Source organism: Phocoena phocoena, chromosome 18, assembly GCF_963924675.1.
Source record: "Phocoena phocoena chromosome 18, mPhoPho1.1, whole genome shotgun sequence".
In the NCBI taxonomy this organism is placed as follows: Eukaryota; Metazoa; Chordata; class Mammalia; order Artiodactyla; family Phocoenidae; genus Phocoena; species Phocoena phocoena.
Genome location: NC_089236.1, coordinates 78,318,788 through 78,336,944, shown reverse-complemented (window position 1 = coordinate 78,336,944; position 18,157 = coordinate 78,318,788). Strand labels below are relative to the sequence as shown.

The window sequence follows — 18,157 nt, the reverse complement described above, 5'->3', positions numbered from 1 at the left end:
ACAATACTGCTTCTGTTTTATGTTTTGTTTTTTTGGCTGCGAGGCAGGTGGGATCTTAGCTCCCCAGCCAGGGATCGAACCTGCACCCCTTGCACTGGAAGGCGAAGTCTTAACCACTGGACCGCCAGGGAAGTCCCCCTCCATGTTTTTTCATGGCTCGAAAGCTCACTTCTTATCAGCATTGAATAACACTCCATTGTCTGGATGGACCACAGTTTGTTTATCCATCACCTACTGAAGGGCATCTTGTTTTGGAACATAAAGAGAGCCCCGTACCGGCTTGTCCTATAACCCTGAACCCCCCTCTTCTGAATTTTCTTGCTTTCTGAATGTGATTGATACAAATACCCTGGTATTTTCCTTTTTGCTCTGATTATCATCTCTCTTTGAAAACAGTTACTCTGAAACTCAGCTACTGACAGAGACGGAATGAGGGAGCATGAGAGCACGTGTGGAGTTGGCCCCTCAGCAGCATCACTGCATGTACTTGAAGCCCCGCACGCAGCTGCACTGCTGGGGGACTGCGTGCTTCTCTCATGTTATAGATAAAAGTACCTGGTAGCTGTCTAGCTTTCACGTGGCAAAGAGAAAAACACGTGCATAAGAAATGTGAGGTTACTCCTCAGAGGAACGCAATCGGGGACGTGCGTCCTGCCTGTTTGGGGGTGACTGTGTTGGTTCGTTCTGGACTCCCTCCCGCTGATTAACCGTCTGTCACTGGCAGATCACTCTGACAAGCGGCATGCCAGCGACTTTGCCCTGTGGAAGGCGGCGAAGCCCCGGGAGCCGTCCTGGGCCTCGCCCTGGGGAGACGGGAGGCCTGGCTGGCATATCGAGTGTTCCACCATCGCCAGGTGAGGTTTTCCCGGAGTCGTCTGTGCTGTGATGCACACGCTCGGCCAGCAGAGGGTGCAGGTGGGGGCAGGCTTGGTCCTAGTGCCGGCAACGCAGGTGTTTGGAAAGGAATCTTAGCGCCCGGGTGGGACCGGCCGTGGGAAGGGAAGCAGCAAAACCAGAACACGTTTATCTCCCCAACATCAGCGCTTGTTCTCTTTGGTAGAAGAGCCCGCTTTGCAGTTAGTTCTTGACTGCCCGTCACACGCAGGCCAGCTCCGGGGGTGCCTGCATCTCTTCCGCGGTAGGTTCAGGAAGGCGGCCAGGGACCTGGGCCAGGGGCTGGACCCCCATCCTTGGCCCCAGAGCTGGTCCTGGACCAGGCGCCTCGAGCGTGACCCCCAGCGTCCCCTTCCGTCTGCCCTTTCTGCCGGCTCTGTCTCGGGCAGCACCACGCCCAGGACGTTTCTGTCTTGGGAACCCCTGTAAACACAGCGCTTCTCTGGTCCCCATTCTCCTCCAGGGGACCCTCTTTTTTGTCTCTTCTCTCACTGTCCACGCATCCCCGCTGTTGTCTGACGGGCGTCCCCACCCACTCTGGTCTCCGGAGGTCACGGTGACCGTCAGCCCCGTCTGCGACGGGCCGCTGACACCCCTGCTCGCTCCCTGGCTTCTGTGGAACAACGTTCTTCTGGTTTTGTCGTCTCTGCTGGGGCCTCATCCACCTTCCTTTTGTGGACCTGCCCTGTGGACCGTCCCTCCGGCATCTGCGCTCCCTTGCCTCTGCCTGTGTGTGTTTGTGTGTGTGTTTGTGTGCGTGTGTCTGCGTGTGTGCTCGTGGGTACTGAAGGCCGCATCCCGGCTGGGCTCTCCACTTCCAGCCTGTCCCGGGGGTTCCCACCATGGTTCCCTGAGCCCTGCACGTTAACTCATGGATTTTGATACATCTGATGTGTTTCAGATATTTATTATAATCAGTTTTTTTAAATTAATTAATTTATTTTTGGCTGCATGGGGCCTTTCTTGCTGCATGTGGGCTTTCTCTAGTTGCAGCGAGTGGGGGCTACTCATTGCGGTGGCTTCTCTTGTTGCGGAAGACGGGCTCTAGAGCGCAGGCTCAGTAGTTGCGGCACACGGGCTTAGTTGCTCTGCGGCATGTGGGATCTTCCCGGACCAGGGCTCAAACCTGTGTCCCCTGCATTGGCAGGCGGATTGTTAACCACTGGGAAGCCCCTGTAATCGGTTTTTAAAATTAGAAACAAAGTATGATTAAGGTGAACATTTCAAAGTACTAGCCACACCCCAGATTTTAAGATCAGCAAACCCAGTTGTCCTCCTATCGGCTGTTGTATGTAGCAGCCTTCTGGCTGGGCGTGAACGTTATCTAAGAGCAGGCTGCCCTGTGCCTCGACCCCACGCTGGTTTCGTCTCTGGTGTAGGCTCACCCCACTCTACGGGGGGAAGCCTCACCCTCCGCCACCCGCCTGTGCCAGCATGCTCATCCCAGCGAAGACCTAGAAGGGGTCCCCGCCCCCCGCCCCCCACCGCGTGCTCCTCCCCCGCTGCCCTCGTCCGTGGTGGTGTCTGTGTGAGACTTACCGGGAAACACATCCGAAACTCCTGAGATGTCACACCCTGTTGTTAGTATGAAACAGGGTCCAGCTTTTCGTTAGAAAACAATCAACTAGGGGCTTCCCTGGTGGCGCAGTGGTTGAGAGTCCGCCTGCCGATGCGGGGGACGCGGGTTCGTGCCCCGGTCCGGGAGGATCCCACGTGCCGCGGAGCGGCTGGGCCCGTGAGCCATGGCCGCTGCGCCTGCGCGTCCGGAGCCTGTGCTCCGCAACGGGAGAGGCCACAGCAGTGAGAGGCCTGTGTACCGCAAAAAAAAAAAACAAAAAAACCCCAAAACAAAAAAAAAACCCAGTCAACTAGGGACTTCCCTGTTGTTCCAGTGGGTAAGACTTTGCACTCCCAATGCAGGGGGCACGGGTTCCATCCCTGGTCCGGGAGCTAGATCCCGCACGCATGCCGCAGCTAAGAAGTCGGCATGCCACAACCAAGAGTTCACGTGCTGCGACTAAGAGTTCACGTGTCGCAACTAAGAGTTAGAATGCTGCAACTAAGAAGTTGGTACACCACAACTAAGATCCAGCATAGCCATAGTAAATAAATATTAAAAACAAACAGACGTGTCCAGCTCTCAGCCCTACTATAAACACTTAAAAGTATTTACAAATACTTGTTGATTTAACAGCAGTGTGGGATATACGTTGTGTTGTAAAAAGATCTGTATTGGGACTTCCCTGGTGGCACAGTCGTTAAGGATCTGCCTGCCAATGCAGGGGACACGGGTTCAAGCCCTGGTCCGGGAAGACCCCACATGCCGCAGAGCAACTAAGCCCGTGCACCACGACTACTGAGCCTGCGCTCTAGAGCCTGTGAGCCACGACTACTGAGCCCTCGTGCCACAACTACTAAAGTCCGCACGCCTAGAGTCCGTGCTCTGCAACAAGAGAAACCACCGCAATGAGAAGCATGGCCACAGCAACAAAGAGCAGCCCCCGCTCTTCGCAACTAGAGAAAGCCTGCGTGCAGCAACGCAGCCAAAAATAAATAAATAAATTTATTTATTTTTAAAAAAAGATCTTCATCTTTTAGATTCAAATAATTTCTCTGAAGCAGGAAGCATTTAGTAAATTTCAAATGTAATGTTACCATCAAATGTTTTATTTTTGTTGAAATCTAAATAATGGACTTCTATTCCTTTTCAGCTTTCTCTTATTTTAAAATAGGTGTGACATGCAGACAAGACTAGAGACTAATCTAACGAACACTGCAGACCCACAGTTTAGCCGTTAAGTCTTAACTTCGTCATATTTGCTTCAGATCTTTGTAAAAATGGGTCACTCGTTACAAGTGCGAGTGTGCCCCCTCATACGCTCCTCCCCAGTCCTGGTCCCTCCCACCTCACGCTCGCCCTCGAAGCGTTTGAATTTCGAGGACTTATTAGAGATTCTCTAGAAACCACTGCCAAGGATGTACGGTCCTGGACGACCTGCTCGCCCACTCAGCTCAGGTGTGACCAGCGCATGCGTGGTTTTTCCAGAGCTGGGCCAGTGGGAGGAGAGTCGGCCTTCAGCAGGAAGGACCTCAGTGAGGCTGTGGCATCTTTGAAAACATCTATTTTTAACCATTTTTAGAAAAACTCACTGGTGTCTGCACCCCCGGGGGGCCGACGGCCTCCAGAGCTCCACAGCCGCCCGCCTTGCGCCCCCTTTCCGTTGTGCGAGCTTTTGCATTTTTTCACGTCCTCTGAAGCAGCTGCTGGTCAGCCTGGACCACTGGTGCTGGTACCGGTTGCTTTGCAGGTGCTCTGGTGACAGAGCTGCGCACACTGAGTGTCCCCGGCAGGCCTGAGAGGTGCCGTGTGCGGTTCTGTGGACCGAGCAGCCTTATAGCTGAAATGCGGCCAGCTGAAATGTGTCACTTTGAATTCTGTTACTTTGTTGTTCATGTACGGCTGCTGAATGGCTCATTTTTCAAAAGCCAAATTAAAAATCTCTTGATTTTATAGTTCTTTTTTTGTTATAGTTGAACAACCACTAAGGTCTGCCTACTGAAAGTAAGAAAAAGTAATTTTGAAGTTTTTAAAAACCACATATTGTATCCAGAGCAAAGAAAATGAAGTCTCTTTCCCAGGCGGAAGAGCTATGAATTAGAGATTTTATGAAGTAAAAACAAATGTCAGGTTCCGTTTGCATCAGCTGAATTGTCATGCATTCGGAATTGGGCTCCATTCGGTGTGTGCGTGGCCCAGGGCTGGAAGGAGTAAATACGGGATGTGGTTTGGAGACCGTGTCATTGGGTTGAGTTAACTCCCTGCTCTGCCCTGTGTCTTGCAGTTTGGTGTTTGGAAGCCGGCTGGACATCCACTCGGGTGGCGTAGATTTAGCGTTTCCTCACCACGAGAACGAAATTGCACAGTGCGAGGTCTTTCACCAGTGCCAGCAGTGGGGGAATTACTTCCTACATTCTGGTGAGCGAGGACTTCAGATTACTTTGTTCCATTTCCATTCTCTCGACTCTGTTCGTGAAATAGCTACATTTGGAAACAGCTGCATCAGCTAATAGGTCAAGAAGCAGAGTTGTCCCTTAAGTGGCCTTTGACTTGTTGTCGGTTGGACGTGACCTTCCTTGGATTGGAATACCGAACGTGCCTTTTGGAACTGAAGCGTGAGCTGACGAGAGTTCGGCCCTTCAGCGGGAGGCCTTGTGAGAGCAGAGTGCTCCGAGCCCATCCGGGGAGGGAATCACAGGTCCCAGGGATGGAGGTGTTCCCGTGCCCGGTCGCAGGCTCGGGGACAGGGGATCCCGTGTTACCCGTCGGAACGCGAGGGCTGTTCCCCACAGGCTCTTCGTCGGTGGCGCTCGTGAGGAGTTGGGGTTCGCCGCAAGCACTGGTGCCCCTCGGTGACCGGGTCTGCCATCAGACGGGACCCGCGGCAGTGCCAGGGCTCACGGGGCTCTGTGTCCGCACACGGCAGGTCCTGCTGCTTCGGATGAGGCGTGGGGAAGGGTTTTGCTGTTAAGACCCACGATCTGTTAGGACGTTGGAATCTTCTTTGTCCCACTTTCACCCGGTCCCGGAGGAACAGCTGTGTCTCCTGACACCCTGGAGAATCGATGCCTTTTCCTGAAGTAAATGGATAGAAGTAGAGTTCAGCAGTCAGATGTTTCGTTTTCCAGATGTTGTCAGTTTTTTTAAAACTTCACTTGTACTTGGTGTATACGGCAGGCTGCAGAGGTTGACATATTCAAGGTTACGTAGCTTTTTGGAAGCCACATTGTAACCGGTTCTTGGAAAAGTTGGCTTGAAAAAAGGTGGTGCTTCGAGCTGTGTCAGAAAAAGTGGAAGAATTTTCTGTTGGGAAATCACAGCTCCCTTGGAAGTGAGCCTGGTACAGATGTGGTCCAGGAGGAGGGCCAGGCTCAGATGGAGGAGTCCTGAGGGGGTTCGGGTCCCCCCGTCTTTCACACACGGGCGTGAAACGATGCTGAGGCTGGGATATGTCTGGAAACGAGCTACAGACACGCTCACAGTGTTGCTCGGAGACCCGCACGCTTTGTGGAGGCAAAGATGTGTCCTCTCCTCGGGCGCTGAGTCAGGTCCCCTGTGTTGGTGAGTCACAGGAGAGGGAGGGGCCATCCCCGCAGAGTGATGCCCTGGCCGGGAGTGGACGTGGGCCCCCCTTGCTGGCGGGTTGAGCGCGGGGCCGATCGGGGGGCCTGTGTGGGCATCCACTCAGGGCTGTGTGACAGGTCAGGGCTCCCGGAGTCCAGGCGCCTTTGGAGACGAGCCCTCCTTCACCCTGCCTCTGGGGGTACAGAATGAGTGACTTTGTTTTTGTTTCAGGGCATTTGCACGTGAAGGGCAAAGAAGAGAAGATGTCCAAATCACTGAAGAACTACATCACAATTAAGGTAACGCACTTGTGTTTCTTGTGTGCCCGCCAGTCTGCCGACGTGTCACGGAGGCTGATATGCATCAGGAGACCCTCATCTCCGGTTCCCTGTGTCCCTGGGGCCCTGATGGGCTTCTGCTTCTGGCTTAAACGGCTTTCTCTTGTCTAAAAGTGCGAGGTGGTGTTTCCTGTCCTGTCGCCTCCTGTGTCGACTCCTGTGTTGAGGGCCTCGGCCTCTCTCCCCTCACTGTTCCAGGACTCCGATTTTATTGATTTGGGCCCTTTCTCTCTCTCTCTCTTTTTTTTTTTTTGATGAGTCTAGCTAAAGGTTTATTGATTTTATCTTTTCAAAGAACTAGTTCTTAGTTTCATTGATCTTTCGTATTTTTTTTTCAGTATTTATTTCTGCTCTTACCTTTATGACTTCTTTCCTTCTATTAACTTTGGGTTTTGTTTGTTCTTCTTCTAGTGCCTTAAGGTGTGAAATTAGGTTGTTTATTTGAGATTTTTCTTAAGTTTTTCTGAGGTTTTTCTTATATTACTAAATCCCTTTTAGGACTGCTTTTGCTGCATCCCACGTATATGAGGTTATTTTAGTGGATGATCTCAGTTTGAACACATGCTAACAGGCTTGCATTTTTACCCACCTCCCATGTTTAATGTTTTTTACATCATGTTTTACATGTTTTGTGTATCACTTAACTTATTGTGGATATAGATGATTTATAGTATTTTTGTCTTTTAACGTTCCTACTAGCTTTATAAGTGGTTACTCTATCTTTACTGAATGTTTGCCTTTACCAATGAGATTTTTCCTTTCAGAATTTTCATATTTCTAGTCGTGGACTTTTCTTTTCCTCTTAGAGAAGTCCCTTTAACATGTCGTGTAATGCTGGTTTAAGGGTTCTGTTGCTTGTCTGTAAAATTCTTTCTCTCTTCTCCAGATCTGAATGATAGCTTGCTGGGTAGAGTATTCTTGGTTGTAGGCTTTTTCATCTCTTCGAGTATATCACGTTGCTCCTTTCTGGCATGCAGAAAAGTCAGCTGACAGTCTTACGAGAGTTCCCCTGTGAGAAACGAGTTGCTTTTCCCTTGCTGCTTTTAAGATTTTCTCTTTGTTTTTAATTTTCCCATTTTAATTACAGAGTGTGTTGCTGTGGATCTCTTTGGGTTCATCTCGTTTGGGCCTCTCTGTGCTTCCTGGGCTTGGATGTCTGTTTCCCTTTCGCAGGCTAGGCAAATTTCCAGCTTAGCTGGAAATATAAGCTCTCTGCCGCTTTCTCTCTCTCCCTCCTGGGGCCGCTACAATGCGAACATTAGTGCGCTCGGTGTTGTCCCAGGTGTCTCTTAAACTACTGAGTCTTTTGCATTAGCTTTCTTCCATATGGACTTAACTCGAATAATCATCTGTTGTAAGGGCGCACCTTAATTAGTTTAAACCATCCCTTATTGATGGCCATTTAAATTATATTTTTCGTGGCCGTATTAAACTACATCTGCTTGGGTACATGCATTTAAAATTTTCATAGGTATTACAAAGTCTGCATTACTTTCCTGACCACTTAGTGAGTGGCCCTTGGGGGGCGCTACTACAGGACTGAATTACTTCCCTGCTGTTGGACTTTACAGAGACCAAAGTCTTCCCCAGCCTCACATTCCAGCCCCTGGCAACTACTGGTCTGCTCTCCATCTATCTTCCTTCCTTCCTTCCTTCCTTCCTTCCTTCCTTCCTTCCTTCCCTCCCTCCCTTCCTCCCTTTCCTCCCTTCCCTCCCTTCCTCCCTCCCTTCCCTCTCTTTCTCCTTCTTTCCCACACTGCATGGCTTGCAGGATCTTAGTTCCCTGACCAGGGATCAAACCCAGGGCCCCGGCAGTGAGCGCAGAGTCCTAGCCCCTGGACCACCAGGGAGTTCCCTGCGGTTTCTGTGAGTTTTTCTTTCAGGTCCCACACGTGGGTGAGATCGTGCAGTGTTTGTCTTCCTCGGCTGTCTGTCACTGAGCCCAGTGTCCTCCAGGTTCATCCATGTTGTCACAAGCGGCAGGATTTCCTTCTTTTGATGATTAATAGTCCGTAGCGTGTATATGCACGTGTATGTGTGTGTGAGCGTGTGTCACATCTTCTTTGTCCACTCATCTATCTGTGGACACTTAGGTTGTTTCCGTATCTTGACTGTTGTCAGTAATGCTGCATTGAACATAGGGGTACAGATACATCTACGAGATAGTGATTTTGTTTCCTTCAGATGTGTACCTAGAAGTGGAATTGCTGGACTGTACGGTAAATCTATTTTTGATTTTTTTTTTTTTTTTTTGCGGTACGCGGGCTTCTCACTGTTGTGGCCTCTCTCGTTGCGGAGCACAGGCTCTGGACGCGCAGGCTCAGCGGCCATGGCTCACGGGCCCAGCCGCTCCGCAGCACGTGGGATCCTCCCAGACCGGGGCACGAACCCGCGTCCCCTGCATCGGCAGGTGGACTCTCAACCACCGCGCCACCAGGGAAGCCCTATTTTTGATTTTTTGAGGAACCTCCATACTGTTTTCCACGGTGGTTGTACCAATGTACGTTCCCACCAACCGCGCACAAGGGTTCCCTTTTCTCAATATTCTCATCCACACATTTCTTTTCTTGATGGCAGCCATTCTGACAGGTGCGGCGTCTCATTGTGGTTTTGATTTGCATTTCCCTGATGATTAGTGACGTTGAGCATCTTTTCAGGCACCTACCTGTTGGCCATTTGTGGGTCTTCTTTGGAAAAACGTTTATTCAAGTCTTTTGCCCATTTTTGAATCTTTTTTTTTTTTCTGTTGAGTTGTGTGAGTTCTTTATATATTTCGGTTATTTACCCTAACCAGACAGATGGTCTGCAAATGCTCTCTCCCATCCTGCTGGCTGTCTTTTCATTTTGTTGACTGCTTCCTTTGCTGTGCAGAAGCTTTTTAGTTTGATGTAGTCCTACTTTCTTTCTGTGTCATTATCAGGAAACGGTCCACAGACACAGAATGCCGTAGAAAGGTCAGATTCCAGATTTCTGTTGAACTCTCTGACTCCACAGGGGCACCCCACAGTGGTGAAAATAAATACCCTTTAGTGTTGCTGGCGTTTGGAGAGCTATTAACTTGGATTTCTGAACACACACTGAGGTTTATCTGACTGAGTCCACATTCTGAGTGGCAGGAAACTACCCCCTTTCTTGGGGGGTGGGGCGTGCCCTAGTGGTGTACAGGATCTTAGTTCCCCGACCAGGGATTGAACCCGGGCCCCCGGCGGTGGACGTGCGGAGTCTTAACCACTGGACCACCAGGGAAGTCCAGGAAAAACCCTTTAAAATAAAACCACCTAAAATCCTGTTGGGATGAAATAGAGAACATGGCTACCCCGAAAACATAAAGTGCTAAAATGAAAAAGAGATCTCTTTCGGAAAAACTGAAGACCTAGACAGACATAAAATATCCATAATGTTAGTTTTTAAATTCTGTGACTAAACGCACGATTATGAGCAGAAAGTCAGGAGTGCAGGAGAGGCACCGACTCGCAGAGAGAAGCGCGTGGGGCTGGGGGCGGCGTGTCGTGTGTCTGTCAGCGGTCAGGGCCCCGGGGCTGCGGGGAGGGCTTGCTGACGGTGGCCACGCCGCGGAGATGCACAGCTTTGCTCCTGCCCACACAGCTCCACAGCCGTACATACCAAGCGTCTGGAAGCGATTTATAAAAAGCTAAACACACAACAACTTACAAAAACAAATCCTCACCTAAGGCAAGCGTGTCCACTGGGAACAGGCCTCCTGCTACACTGTCAGAGACAGGAGAGGACTTGTAACAAGTTATGAAGCAGTTGAGTCCATGCTTTGGTGGGGAAGGAAACCTAAAGAAATAATTCACAAAGGAGAGGGAAAAGTCAGAGGGTGGCTAAAGGCCCTCTGAGTACCCGGCGTTCACTCTCTGTCCCCGGTGTAACCCCACGCCAGCTGAGCTGCGTGTTTACTGGGGTCCCGCCGAGCACAGCCGGTTATCACGAGACCCTGGCAGGTCAGGGAAGCGCTGTCAGAGTGGCTGGAGTGACGGCCGACGGGACACAGGAGGACTCGCAGAGAAGGCACAGGATGCGAGGCCCTGGCCTTGGGTGTTCGCCGTTTGGTTCACTAAGCCTTGTCTTTCTGTCACCATTATAGACACACTGCAGTTACGACACATCTGCATCTTAGCATTCTGTAAGTGAAGCTCCGTATGCGACAGCGCTAGTTCGTTACCTGCCTGCGCTGTCCGTGGTGTAGTAACACCACAGTGCAGGGGCTCGGTCTCCGTGCTGCTGCTTTTGCAGATTTAAAGGGGAAGTGACAGGTGAGGACGCGAGGGCGCGTGACCGCGCAAATGCGAGAATTAACACGCACACCGTGCGCTGTCCACCGGACGGGGTCTCTAGTTGGCTAGTTTGGGGAGTTAGGGGGACGAAGAAATACTCCTTTTTCACACCCTGGAAAGGAGCACCAGGGGACGGACACAGACGTTGAAATACCCGGTGTCTTACTGATGAAAGTCGGGTTGGACAGGGCTCTTCACCTTTCTCCCTGTCGATCCTGTTGTTGGCCTGGCGAAATCTGTGGCCGCTTCCTTAGAACGTAACATTTTTGAACACACAGAATGAAATCTGTAGGAGTCTGACAGCTGTTGATTATATCGAGATACAGGAATCCGTGCCCTCCCTCACTTGAGTGAACGCTCTAACAGAATCCAGCCGTGGGTCTGAGCCCCGCAGCTCACGTCAGATGAGTGACGGCACAGGCTGTGTGGAGGTGATGTGGCCGCAGGCTCGTGGGGCCAACACCCCGCGACTGCTCGGGGGGCGGCCCAGGTGTCTACACTGGGGGTTGGAGGAGCGCTGCGTGTGCCTGGGGGTTAGTGGCTCCTGTCTCCGGCCCCCTGCAGGACTTCCTCAGCACGGCCTCCCCAGACGTCTTCCGCCTCTTCTGCCTGCGGAGCAGCTACAGGTCAGGTGAGCTGGCAGGGAGGCCTGGGTGCTCCTCACATGTGGCCCCGGGGAGCCTCTGAGGGCCTCTGGGGACCCCGAAATCCGGGTGGGGTGCTCCCCGTCCTGTTGGGGTGTTGCCCTCGTGCCCTGAGGTTGGGTTCTGAACGGAAGCCCGAGGATGCTCCAGGGACCCCGGAGCCTGTCCCAAGGCCGCGGCTTTGCAGTGGGACTCCGGTGCCCAGCGCTCCGCGGGGCCCGGAGAGCCTGAGCCCGCGGCACCTAACCCCTGGCGTCATGAGCCGTCCTGGCACAGGGCCTGAGCCAGGAGCCATCAGCATGGCACCGCCCCTCCCCTGGGCCAGAGGGCGTGTCCCCTTCCAGCCCTGAAGGAGAGTCTGGGGACCCCGGCACTCCCCGCTGGCCAGACCCCTGTCCAGAGACCTGGGGCCGCCCGGGTGCGGCGAGTGTCCCTAATCTGTCCCCGCACACTCGTGGGCACGGTGATGGCCAGGTTTCCCTGCCCCTCTGGGAACACAGGGCCGGAGTCCTCGTGGCACCGGTCGGCTGGCCTCCCCAGAGGCGCTTCAGGTGCCCGGCAGGGCCCCTGCTTTCCAGAGCCATCTGTCTGTCTGTACATCTGTCTGTCAGCAGGAATGAGCCCTCGGCCACCCACGTGGGGAGGGGTGTCCACATTTCCTGCCTGGGGTCAGGACAGAGCCTGGCGGTCTGCGGGCGCTCGCGGCTCCCGGGTGACCGGGCTCCCTCCCCGCAGCCATGGACTACAGCGACGGCGCCGTGCTCGAGGCCAGGCGTCTGCTCCGTGCCGTGGCCGCCTTTGTGGAGGACGCTCGGGCCTACATGAGGGGGCAGCTGGCGGGCGGCCCCGTCCAGGAGGACGTACTGTGGGAGAGGTGGGTGCTGCTCAGGACCACCCGAGGCAGCGCTGTGGACGCGGGGGTGGGGCTGGCGGGAGCCCCGGGCCCGCCAGGGGAGGGGCAGGCACCCTGCCTTCAGGGAGGCCTGGACAGCCCACGGTCGCGTGGGAGCGTCAGGAACCTCGTGGATGGCATGGTCGGCGGGAAGTGGGGCAGGTGGGCGGACGAGCGAGCTGTTGAAGGAAGGAGGGGGGACCTGGGTCGCGGGACAGGGGTTGACGGGCGCGTCCGGAAGCCCAGCGTGTGCCCCCCACCCCCCCGGGGTCGTGACCACAGGCCGGCCGTGCCTGCAGAGGTGGGAGCACAGCAAGGGGCCCCGGGAAGTGAACTGAGTGGTGGCGCGGGCGGGAGGACGGAGGCTACCCCGGACGTGGAGACGGTGTTTCCAGTTCTGTTGCTCGGTAAATGGCTCGACGTGGTCATCTGTGTTTCACTGCGTCCAAAAAAAGGCGAGGAAGGTTTGAGATTGGCTTCAGAGACGGTGAGAAAGTGGGAAGACAGAGCCTCGGGGGATACCAGAGGGAGATGAAGGGGGCAGGGTCATCGGGGGTCCCCGGAGGCTGATGAGGAGTAGAGGGCCCGGGGCTCCTTCGGGGCCGGCCGGGAAGAGGGCATCTGCAGGAGAGAGGCAGGAGCTGCCTGTTGGTCACAGCAGTGGCGCCCAGGACGAAGCCCAAGCCCTGGGGCCGGGCAGCTGGGCCTTGCGGGGCTGGGAGCCGTCAGTCACTCGGCCACCCTCCCGACGGCGGGTGCCAGGGAAGGGCCGGCAGTGCCGCTCACCGGCAGGCGTGCAGGGGAGAGTCTGCGCCTCAGTCAGGAGAGGTCAGGTTATATGCCGGCTGACAGCGCCGGGTTGCAGAAGCCCAGGCAGCAAAGCTCTGTCTCTCCCTGTGATCACTCGGGCCCAGGCTCGGCAGCTCTGCCCAACCCTTCCTGTGCCTGGGGAGCAGGGCGCCCGGAGGAGGTGGGGAAAGTCTGGGACGAGGGGCAGCAGGGAATCAATACAGTGGCAGAGCCTCGGAGGGGCCGGTGACTGACCGGCAGGCGTGCAGGACAGCATATGAGTGAGGGGTGGCTCGAAGGGGACCTGACGGTGCCGCTGGGGACGGGTAAGGGGGCAGGCGGGGAGGAGGTGACAGTGACCTCAGTTTCTTTGCCAGGGGCTGAGGGGCTCGAGCGTCAGTCACGGCAGCCGGCTCCTGAGGGGGTCTGACAGCAGAGGGAAGGAGCTGGAAGGGCTGCCCCAGGGGCGGGAGCTGAGGGTGGAGCCCCCCGGGGGGCGTCCGTCCTGGGGGCCGGCCAGCGCCGCAGCTCCTGCCACCCAGCCGGGTCCCTGGAGCGGCCCCGTCTGCTCACCTCCCCAAAGGCTGGGCCACACCAAGGGGGCCGTGCAGGCGGCGCTGGCGGACGACTTCAACACGCCGGGGGCGGTGGACGCCGTCATGGACCTGGCTCACCACGGGAACAGACAGCTGAAGGCGGCTGCCGAGGTAACTCCTGGGACGTGGCGACAGTTCTGAGGACACAGCAGATGCCACCTCGCCAGCCCCTGGGGCCACCCAGCTCCCAGAGCCTGTGGCCTCCGGGCCACCCCTGCGTGTGGCCCCGTCCTGAGCCAGGGTCAGTAGAACTGGGGGCCGTGGGGAGGCCCGGCACGTGGACACAGGAGCTCAGGGGAGTCCGAGTTTGTCACACAGATGTGAGACGGGGAAGGAAGCCGGGTGGGGACCCCGACTGCCCCCCAGCCCTGCCCATCCCTGGGCCCTGGCGCCAGGCTCCTCTTGGATGCCCAGGACCCTGGGACGCCCCGAAGGCCACCTGCTGCCGCCGCCACCCAGGGGCTCCTTGCCAGCACAGGTGCTCAGAGCACAGGCCCCAGCGGCGGGCGGGAGCACCAGCTTCGCAGGGCTGCGTCCGCGCCCACCGGGGGCTGACCTGCCCGGGGTCAGTGCTCTTGCCTTTCAAGAGCCTTCTCTGGGTGACTTGTTGCAGGCGGCCGGTGGTCCCAGGAGCCCTGCTGTGTTCGGTGCCGTCGTGTCCTACATGGAGCAGTTCTTTGAGACGGTGGGGATTTCTCTGGCTGAGCGACAGGTATGCCCTTCTCTCTTCAGTCCTTGACCGTGGGACTTAATCTACACGCTAACTCTATAACAGCCGCTTCTTCCCTTCAGAAACGCGGATTTTAACGGTAATTAAAGGCCAGACTTACCACGTGCTTAAGATGTGTTATGTTCCTTAAAAGGGGAACAGATGCAGAGCTGGGATTTACTAACCGAAACAGGTTCCCAGCAGGACGAGCGTGCACCGTGAGCGGCGAGCCACGGATTCCGTGCGCACTTGTGTCCGGGAAAGACCCTCAAAGCGTACACGGCAGTCAGGCTGCAGGGGACACGTTTCTCCGGCGGCATCTGAGCTGCCGGCCGGGCCCCAGCCGTCAGGGATCCCCGGGCCTGGCCCCCCGGCCGCCCGTGTCCCCGTCACACGCTCCTCAGCAGAGGCCCAGTGCAGGCCCGCGGGCTGTTCGGCCACCGGGTCTCCGGTCCCCTGTGTGTGGAACGTCCCTTGGCCTTCCGTGGCCTTTTCCTGCCCTGACACCCCGGCCCCTCAGGGACTCAGCACATGTGACGCCATCCTCTGGGCCGTGATCCCCGTCTGTCCCGTGCCCGGGATGTGCACCGTGACCATGCCGCAGAGACCCTTCCCGGCGCCAGTGTGGACTCGGGTCCTCCTCCCGCTCGCAGCTGGGGGGCGGAGTGTGGAGCTGGCTGCGGTGCCACACACGGCCCCATCCTTTTGGCACATTCTTGCTTCCTGCACTGACGTTCCCAGCCCATCCGGTACCTGGTATCGCAGGCAGGAGTCGGCCTTTCTCCAGGAGCCTGGCTGCTCTCGGCGGGGAGGGTCTGGGCACTGGGTGCTCGCTGCGCTTGGCCACAGCTGCTCTGGCCCTAGGCGGGCAGAGCCAGCCCCCAGGATCCTGGGTCCCCTCTCCGTATCGACTGTTACCCCCGACACCTTGACTCCGGTTCCCAAAAGTCCCGGGCCACCTCCCTCCGCTCTGGGCTCCCACCTCCCAACATCACTCCCCCGCTGCCCTCCCCGTGTATACCTGTCTCCCCACGGCCGCCGCCTCTCCCCTCACCCCCAGCAGGCTGTCCTCTGCACAGAAGCGTCCTTGCCTGATGCCCCAGGCCAGGGTCCCTCCTCCTCCAGGGGGCCCGCCTCGTTCTGCCTCACCTAACAGACAGCCTCAGGACTGTTGTTCAGGAGCGAAGAGGAAAGGGCCGTAGCTGCCACTTTCTAAAGAAGTGTGAACGGGCCGTTAACGGGAGCCTGGACTGCATACGGGGGCACGCCACCCCGGACCTCCCTGCGGGCCCTGCCGGGCCACCTGCCGCCGTGAGGCCTGGGCACAGCCCGCACTGCCGGGCCGGGGACCTGCCAGCTGAGGCCTGGCGCCGGCTGCCCTGGCCGTGAGCGGGGATGTCTCCTAGGACTGTTTGTTAGGCTGTGAGCTTCTCTGGCCTCAACAGAAAGACTCGCGTATCTTTGCAATGATTTGTTTGATCGAGAGACACTGATTCCCCAGTGGACTGCAGCCTTCCCTGGGCGGTCCAGGGCCTGTTGGCGGCTCACACTAGGCTGAGGGGGCCAGGTCTATGCTGGGTCACCAGAAGCCCACCTCCTCCCCGAGCTGGGGGCTCACGTCTCTGTAACGAGCTGTCTTCTACTGTGGGAGCAGTGGCTGGGGATCACGTGAGGCTGAAGGAGTTGGACCGCTGGCCCCTCCTCCGTGGGGCGGGGGGTGGGGGTGGGGTCGGACGCCTGGCAACTTGGAAGGGCTCCGGGCCCACGCCAGCCCTGGAGCTCCCCCGGCCGGCACCCACGCTGATGGTCCCCGGCCCCAGGGGGAGAGTGCCGCGGGGCTGCACGTGTGCGCGTGCCCACCCGTGCGCAGAACGTCCAGGGCCTTGAACGGTGGCTGGAGCAAGTTTGGTTTCCTTGGTCGATGAGGCCCAGGCCTGCCGGCTCTGCCCAATGCCCCTCCGATGCTGCCCGTCTGCAGTGGCAGCTCCCGCTCACCAGCCTGGGCGACCGGGAGACCGGGCCCTTCGGGCGAGGCGAGGGGAGGGAGACGAGCTGCGCCCCCTGCCCCTCCCCGGCCAGGGGCCCGTCCGCTCACCCGACGCCCGGGCAGTGTGTTTCAGGGGCCGGCGGCCCGGCCGCCCTGCACAGCGTGATCGAGGAGCTGGTCCGCTTCCGGCAGAAGGTCCGGCAGTTCGCTCTGGCCGCGAGGGAGGCCCCCGGGGAGGCGCAGCGGCAGCTCCTGGAGAGGCGGCCCCTGCTGGAGGCCTGCGACGCGCTGCGCCGGGACCTGGCTGCCCACGGCGTCAGCATCAAGGTGAGTGCCGCCCCGCCCCCGGCTCTGCCCCTGCCCCCGCGCCCTGACTCTCACCCGGCCCGTCTCCTTCCCCAGGACCGGGGCGGCGTGTCCACGTGGGAGCTGCTGGACCCGAGGACAGAAGACCCCAAACCAGGGAGCTGAGGCCACGGGATGCAGAGGCCACGGCTCCCGGCGCGGTTCTGTGCTGCCTCAAATCACGATAAAAGCTTGATGTTAACGGTTTCTGTGTGGCTGCTCAGTTAACCTTAAACCAAACTGTCACCGCCCCACGGGTGCCAGTACATGTGCTGGAGAATGGGTTTCGACGGCCACAGATGCAGTTCAGTAAAGTCACATCAGCCCACACCGTGGTCTCTGGCTCCTGAGCCCGGGGCCTGACATCGTGGGACGGCCCTGAAACCACGAGACCAGGACGTCGGCCCTACACGGGGTCCCGGAAGACGTCATGGGAAGGGCAGGCGGGACCCCTTCCCCGGGGTCACCTGGTCTCAAGCAGGAGAAGCGGCCTGTACCCCACATGCTGGGCAGTGCTGGACTGGGCGTGGGCATACGGTTTTACATTTACTTTCCTGGTTACAAAGTATCGTGTTAACCACAGAAAACGCCAACAGAGGAAACCCCTGCAAGTGTCCAGCCCATTTCCTCTGAGTGATAGGCTCTGTTTCACCTCTGTTCTGTTTGACCTCTTCCTTAAACAGTTGGTTCTTGGGGTACCGTCCTCTGCTGCCTCTGAGCAGACACCACAGGGCCAGGGCTGTGCTCGAGTCTGGGTGACACGGGTGAGGGGACAGGTGTGACAGGCGGGCACGAGGCGGGCGACCTGGGACCAAGCTTGCCGGCGGCCTCGCGCTCCGTCTCCTTTCTGTCGCAGGCAGGGAGCTACAGCTGTTCAGCCAGCCAGCGGGAAGCGGGGTGACCCTCTCGCCGCTTCCCCCAGCTCTCAGCCAGGCCGCCCCATGTCCACCGCTGTGGGGCTGGCACTGATCCTGTGGGTGCGGCCCCGGGCAGCAGGCCAGCACCCGTCAGGCGCCGCGCGGACGGCCTGGCTGGCCCGGCAGCCGCCTTAACTTCGTCACTGACCTTCCTGACCCTGAAAGGCAGGGGGTTCCTGTTCTACAGATGAGGAAGCCCGTTCAGAAGCTGACCTGCTACAAGGGACCCAACCCGTGAGCAGTGGAGTCAGGATCCCAGAGGGCGGGCAGGCCCCTGACACGGGACAGGCAAGCAGGGCCGCTCAGTACTCGGGGCAGGCTGTCCGGCCGGAGCCTGAGCTGGCCGCCAGATGTGCTTCGGTGCTGGTGTCCTGGCGGAGTGTCCTCAGCTGGAGCTAGAGAGCGCCCGGGTTTGCAAAGGACAAGGAGCAAAACTGCCCACCTCGTTCAGAAGCACGGGCCCTGAATGGTGCTTTCTCAAGCAAAGGGATTCAGGGCAGAAACACAGCACTTCCCGTGTCGGCTGAATCTTGTCTTCTATGGAAAGAAATAGCTACGTTGCGGGCTTAGTACTTCGTTTTAACGGTACTGGTAGGCAGTGGTGAAAACCACACCATCAGACAGAC

At 57.2% G+C, this 18,157-nt stretch overlaps 1 protein-coding gene across 1 annotated transcript in view; it reads left to right on the top strand.

Moving 5' to 3' along the window:
• CARS2 (cysteinyl-tRNA synthetase 2, mitochondrial) overlaps positions 1–16,740 on the top strand; it is a 35,106-nt gene extending 18,366 nt beyond the window's left edge. The window contains exons 7-15 of the mRNA XM_065896201.1: positions 725–854; positions 4,737–4,870; positions 6,248–6,315; positions 11,217–11,283; positions 12,032–12,170; positions 13,561–13,684; positions 14,187–14,285; positions 16,393–16,596; positions 16,672–16,740. Of these exons, the coding sequence (XP_065752273.1) occupies positions 725–854; positions 4,737–4,870; positions 6,248–6,315; positions 11,217–11,283; positions 12,032–12,170; positions 13,561–13,684; positions 14,187–14,285; positions 16,393–16,596; positions 16,672–16,740 (1,034 nt within the window). The remainder of the gene's footprint in view (positions 1–724; positions 855–4,736; positions 4,871–6,247; positions 6,316–11,216; positions 11,284–12,031; positions 12,171–13,560; positions 13,685–14,186; positions 14,286–16,392; positions 16,597–16,671) is intronic.
• Positions 16,741–18,157: the final 1,417 nt, after the last annotated feature.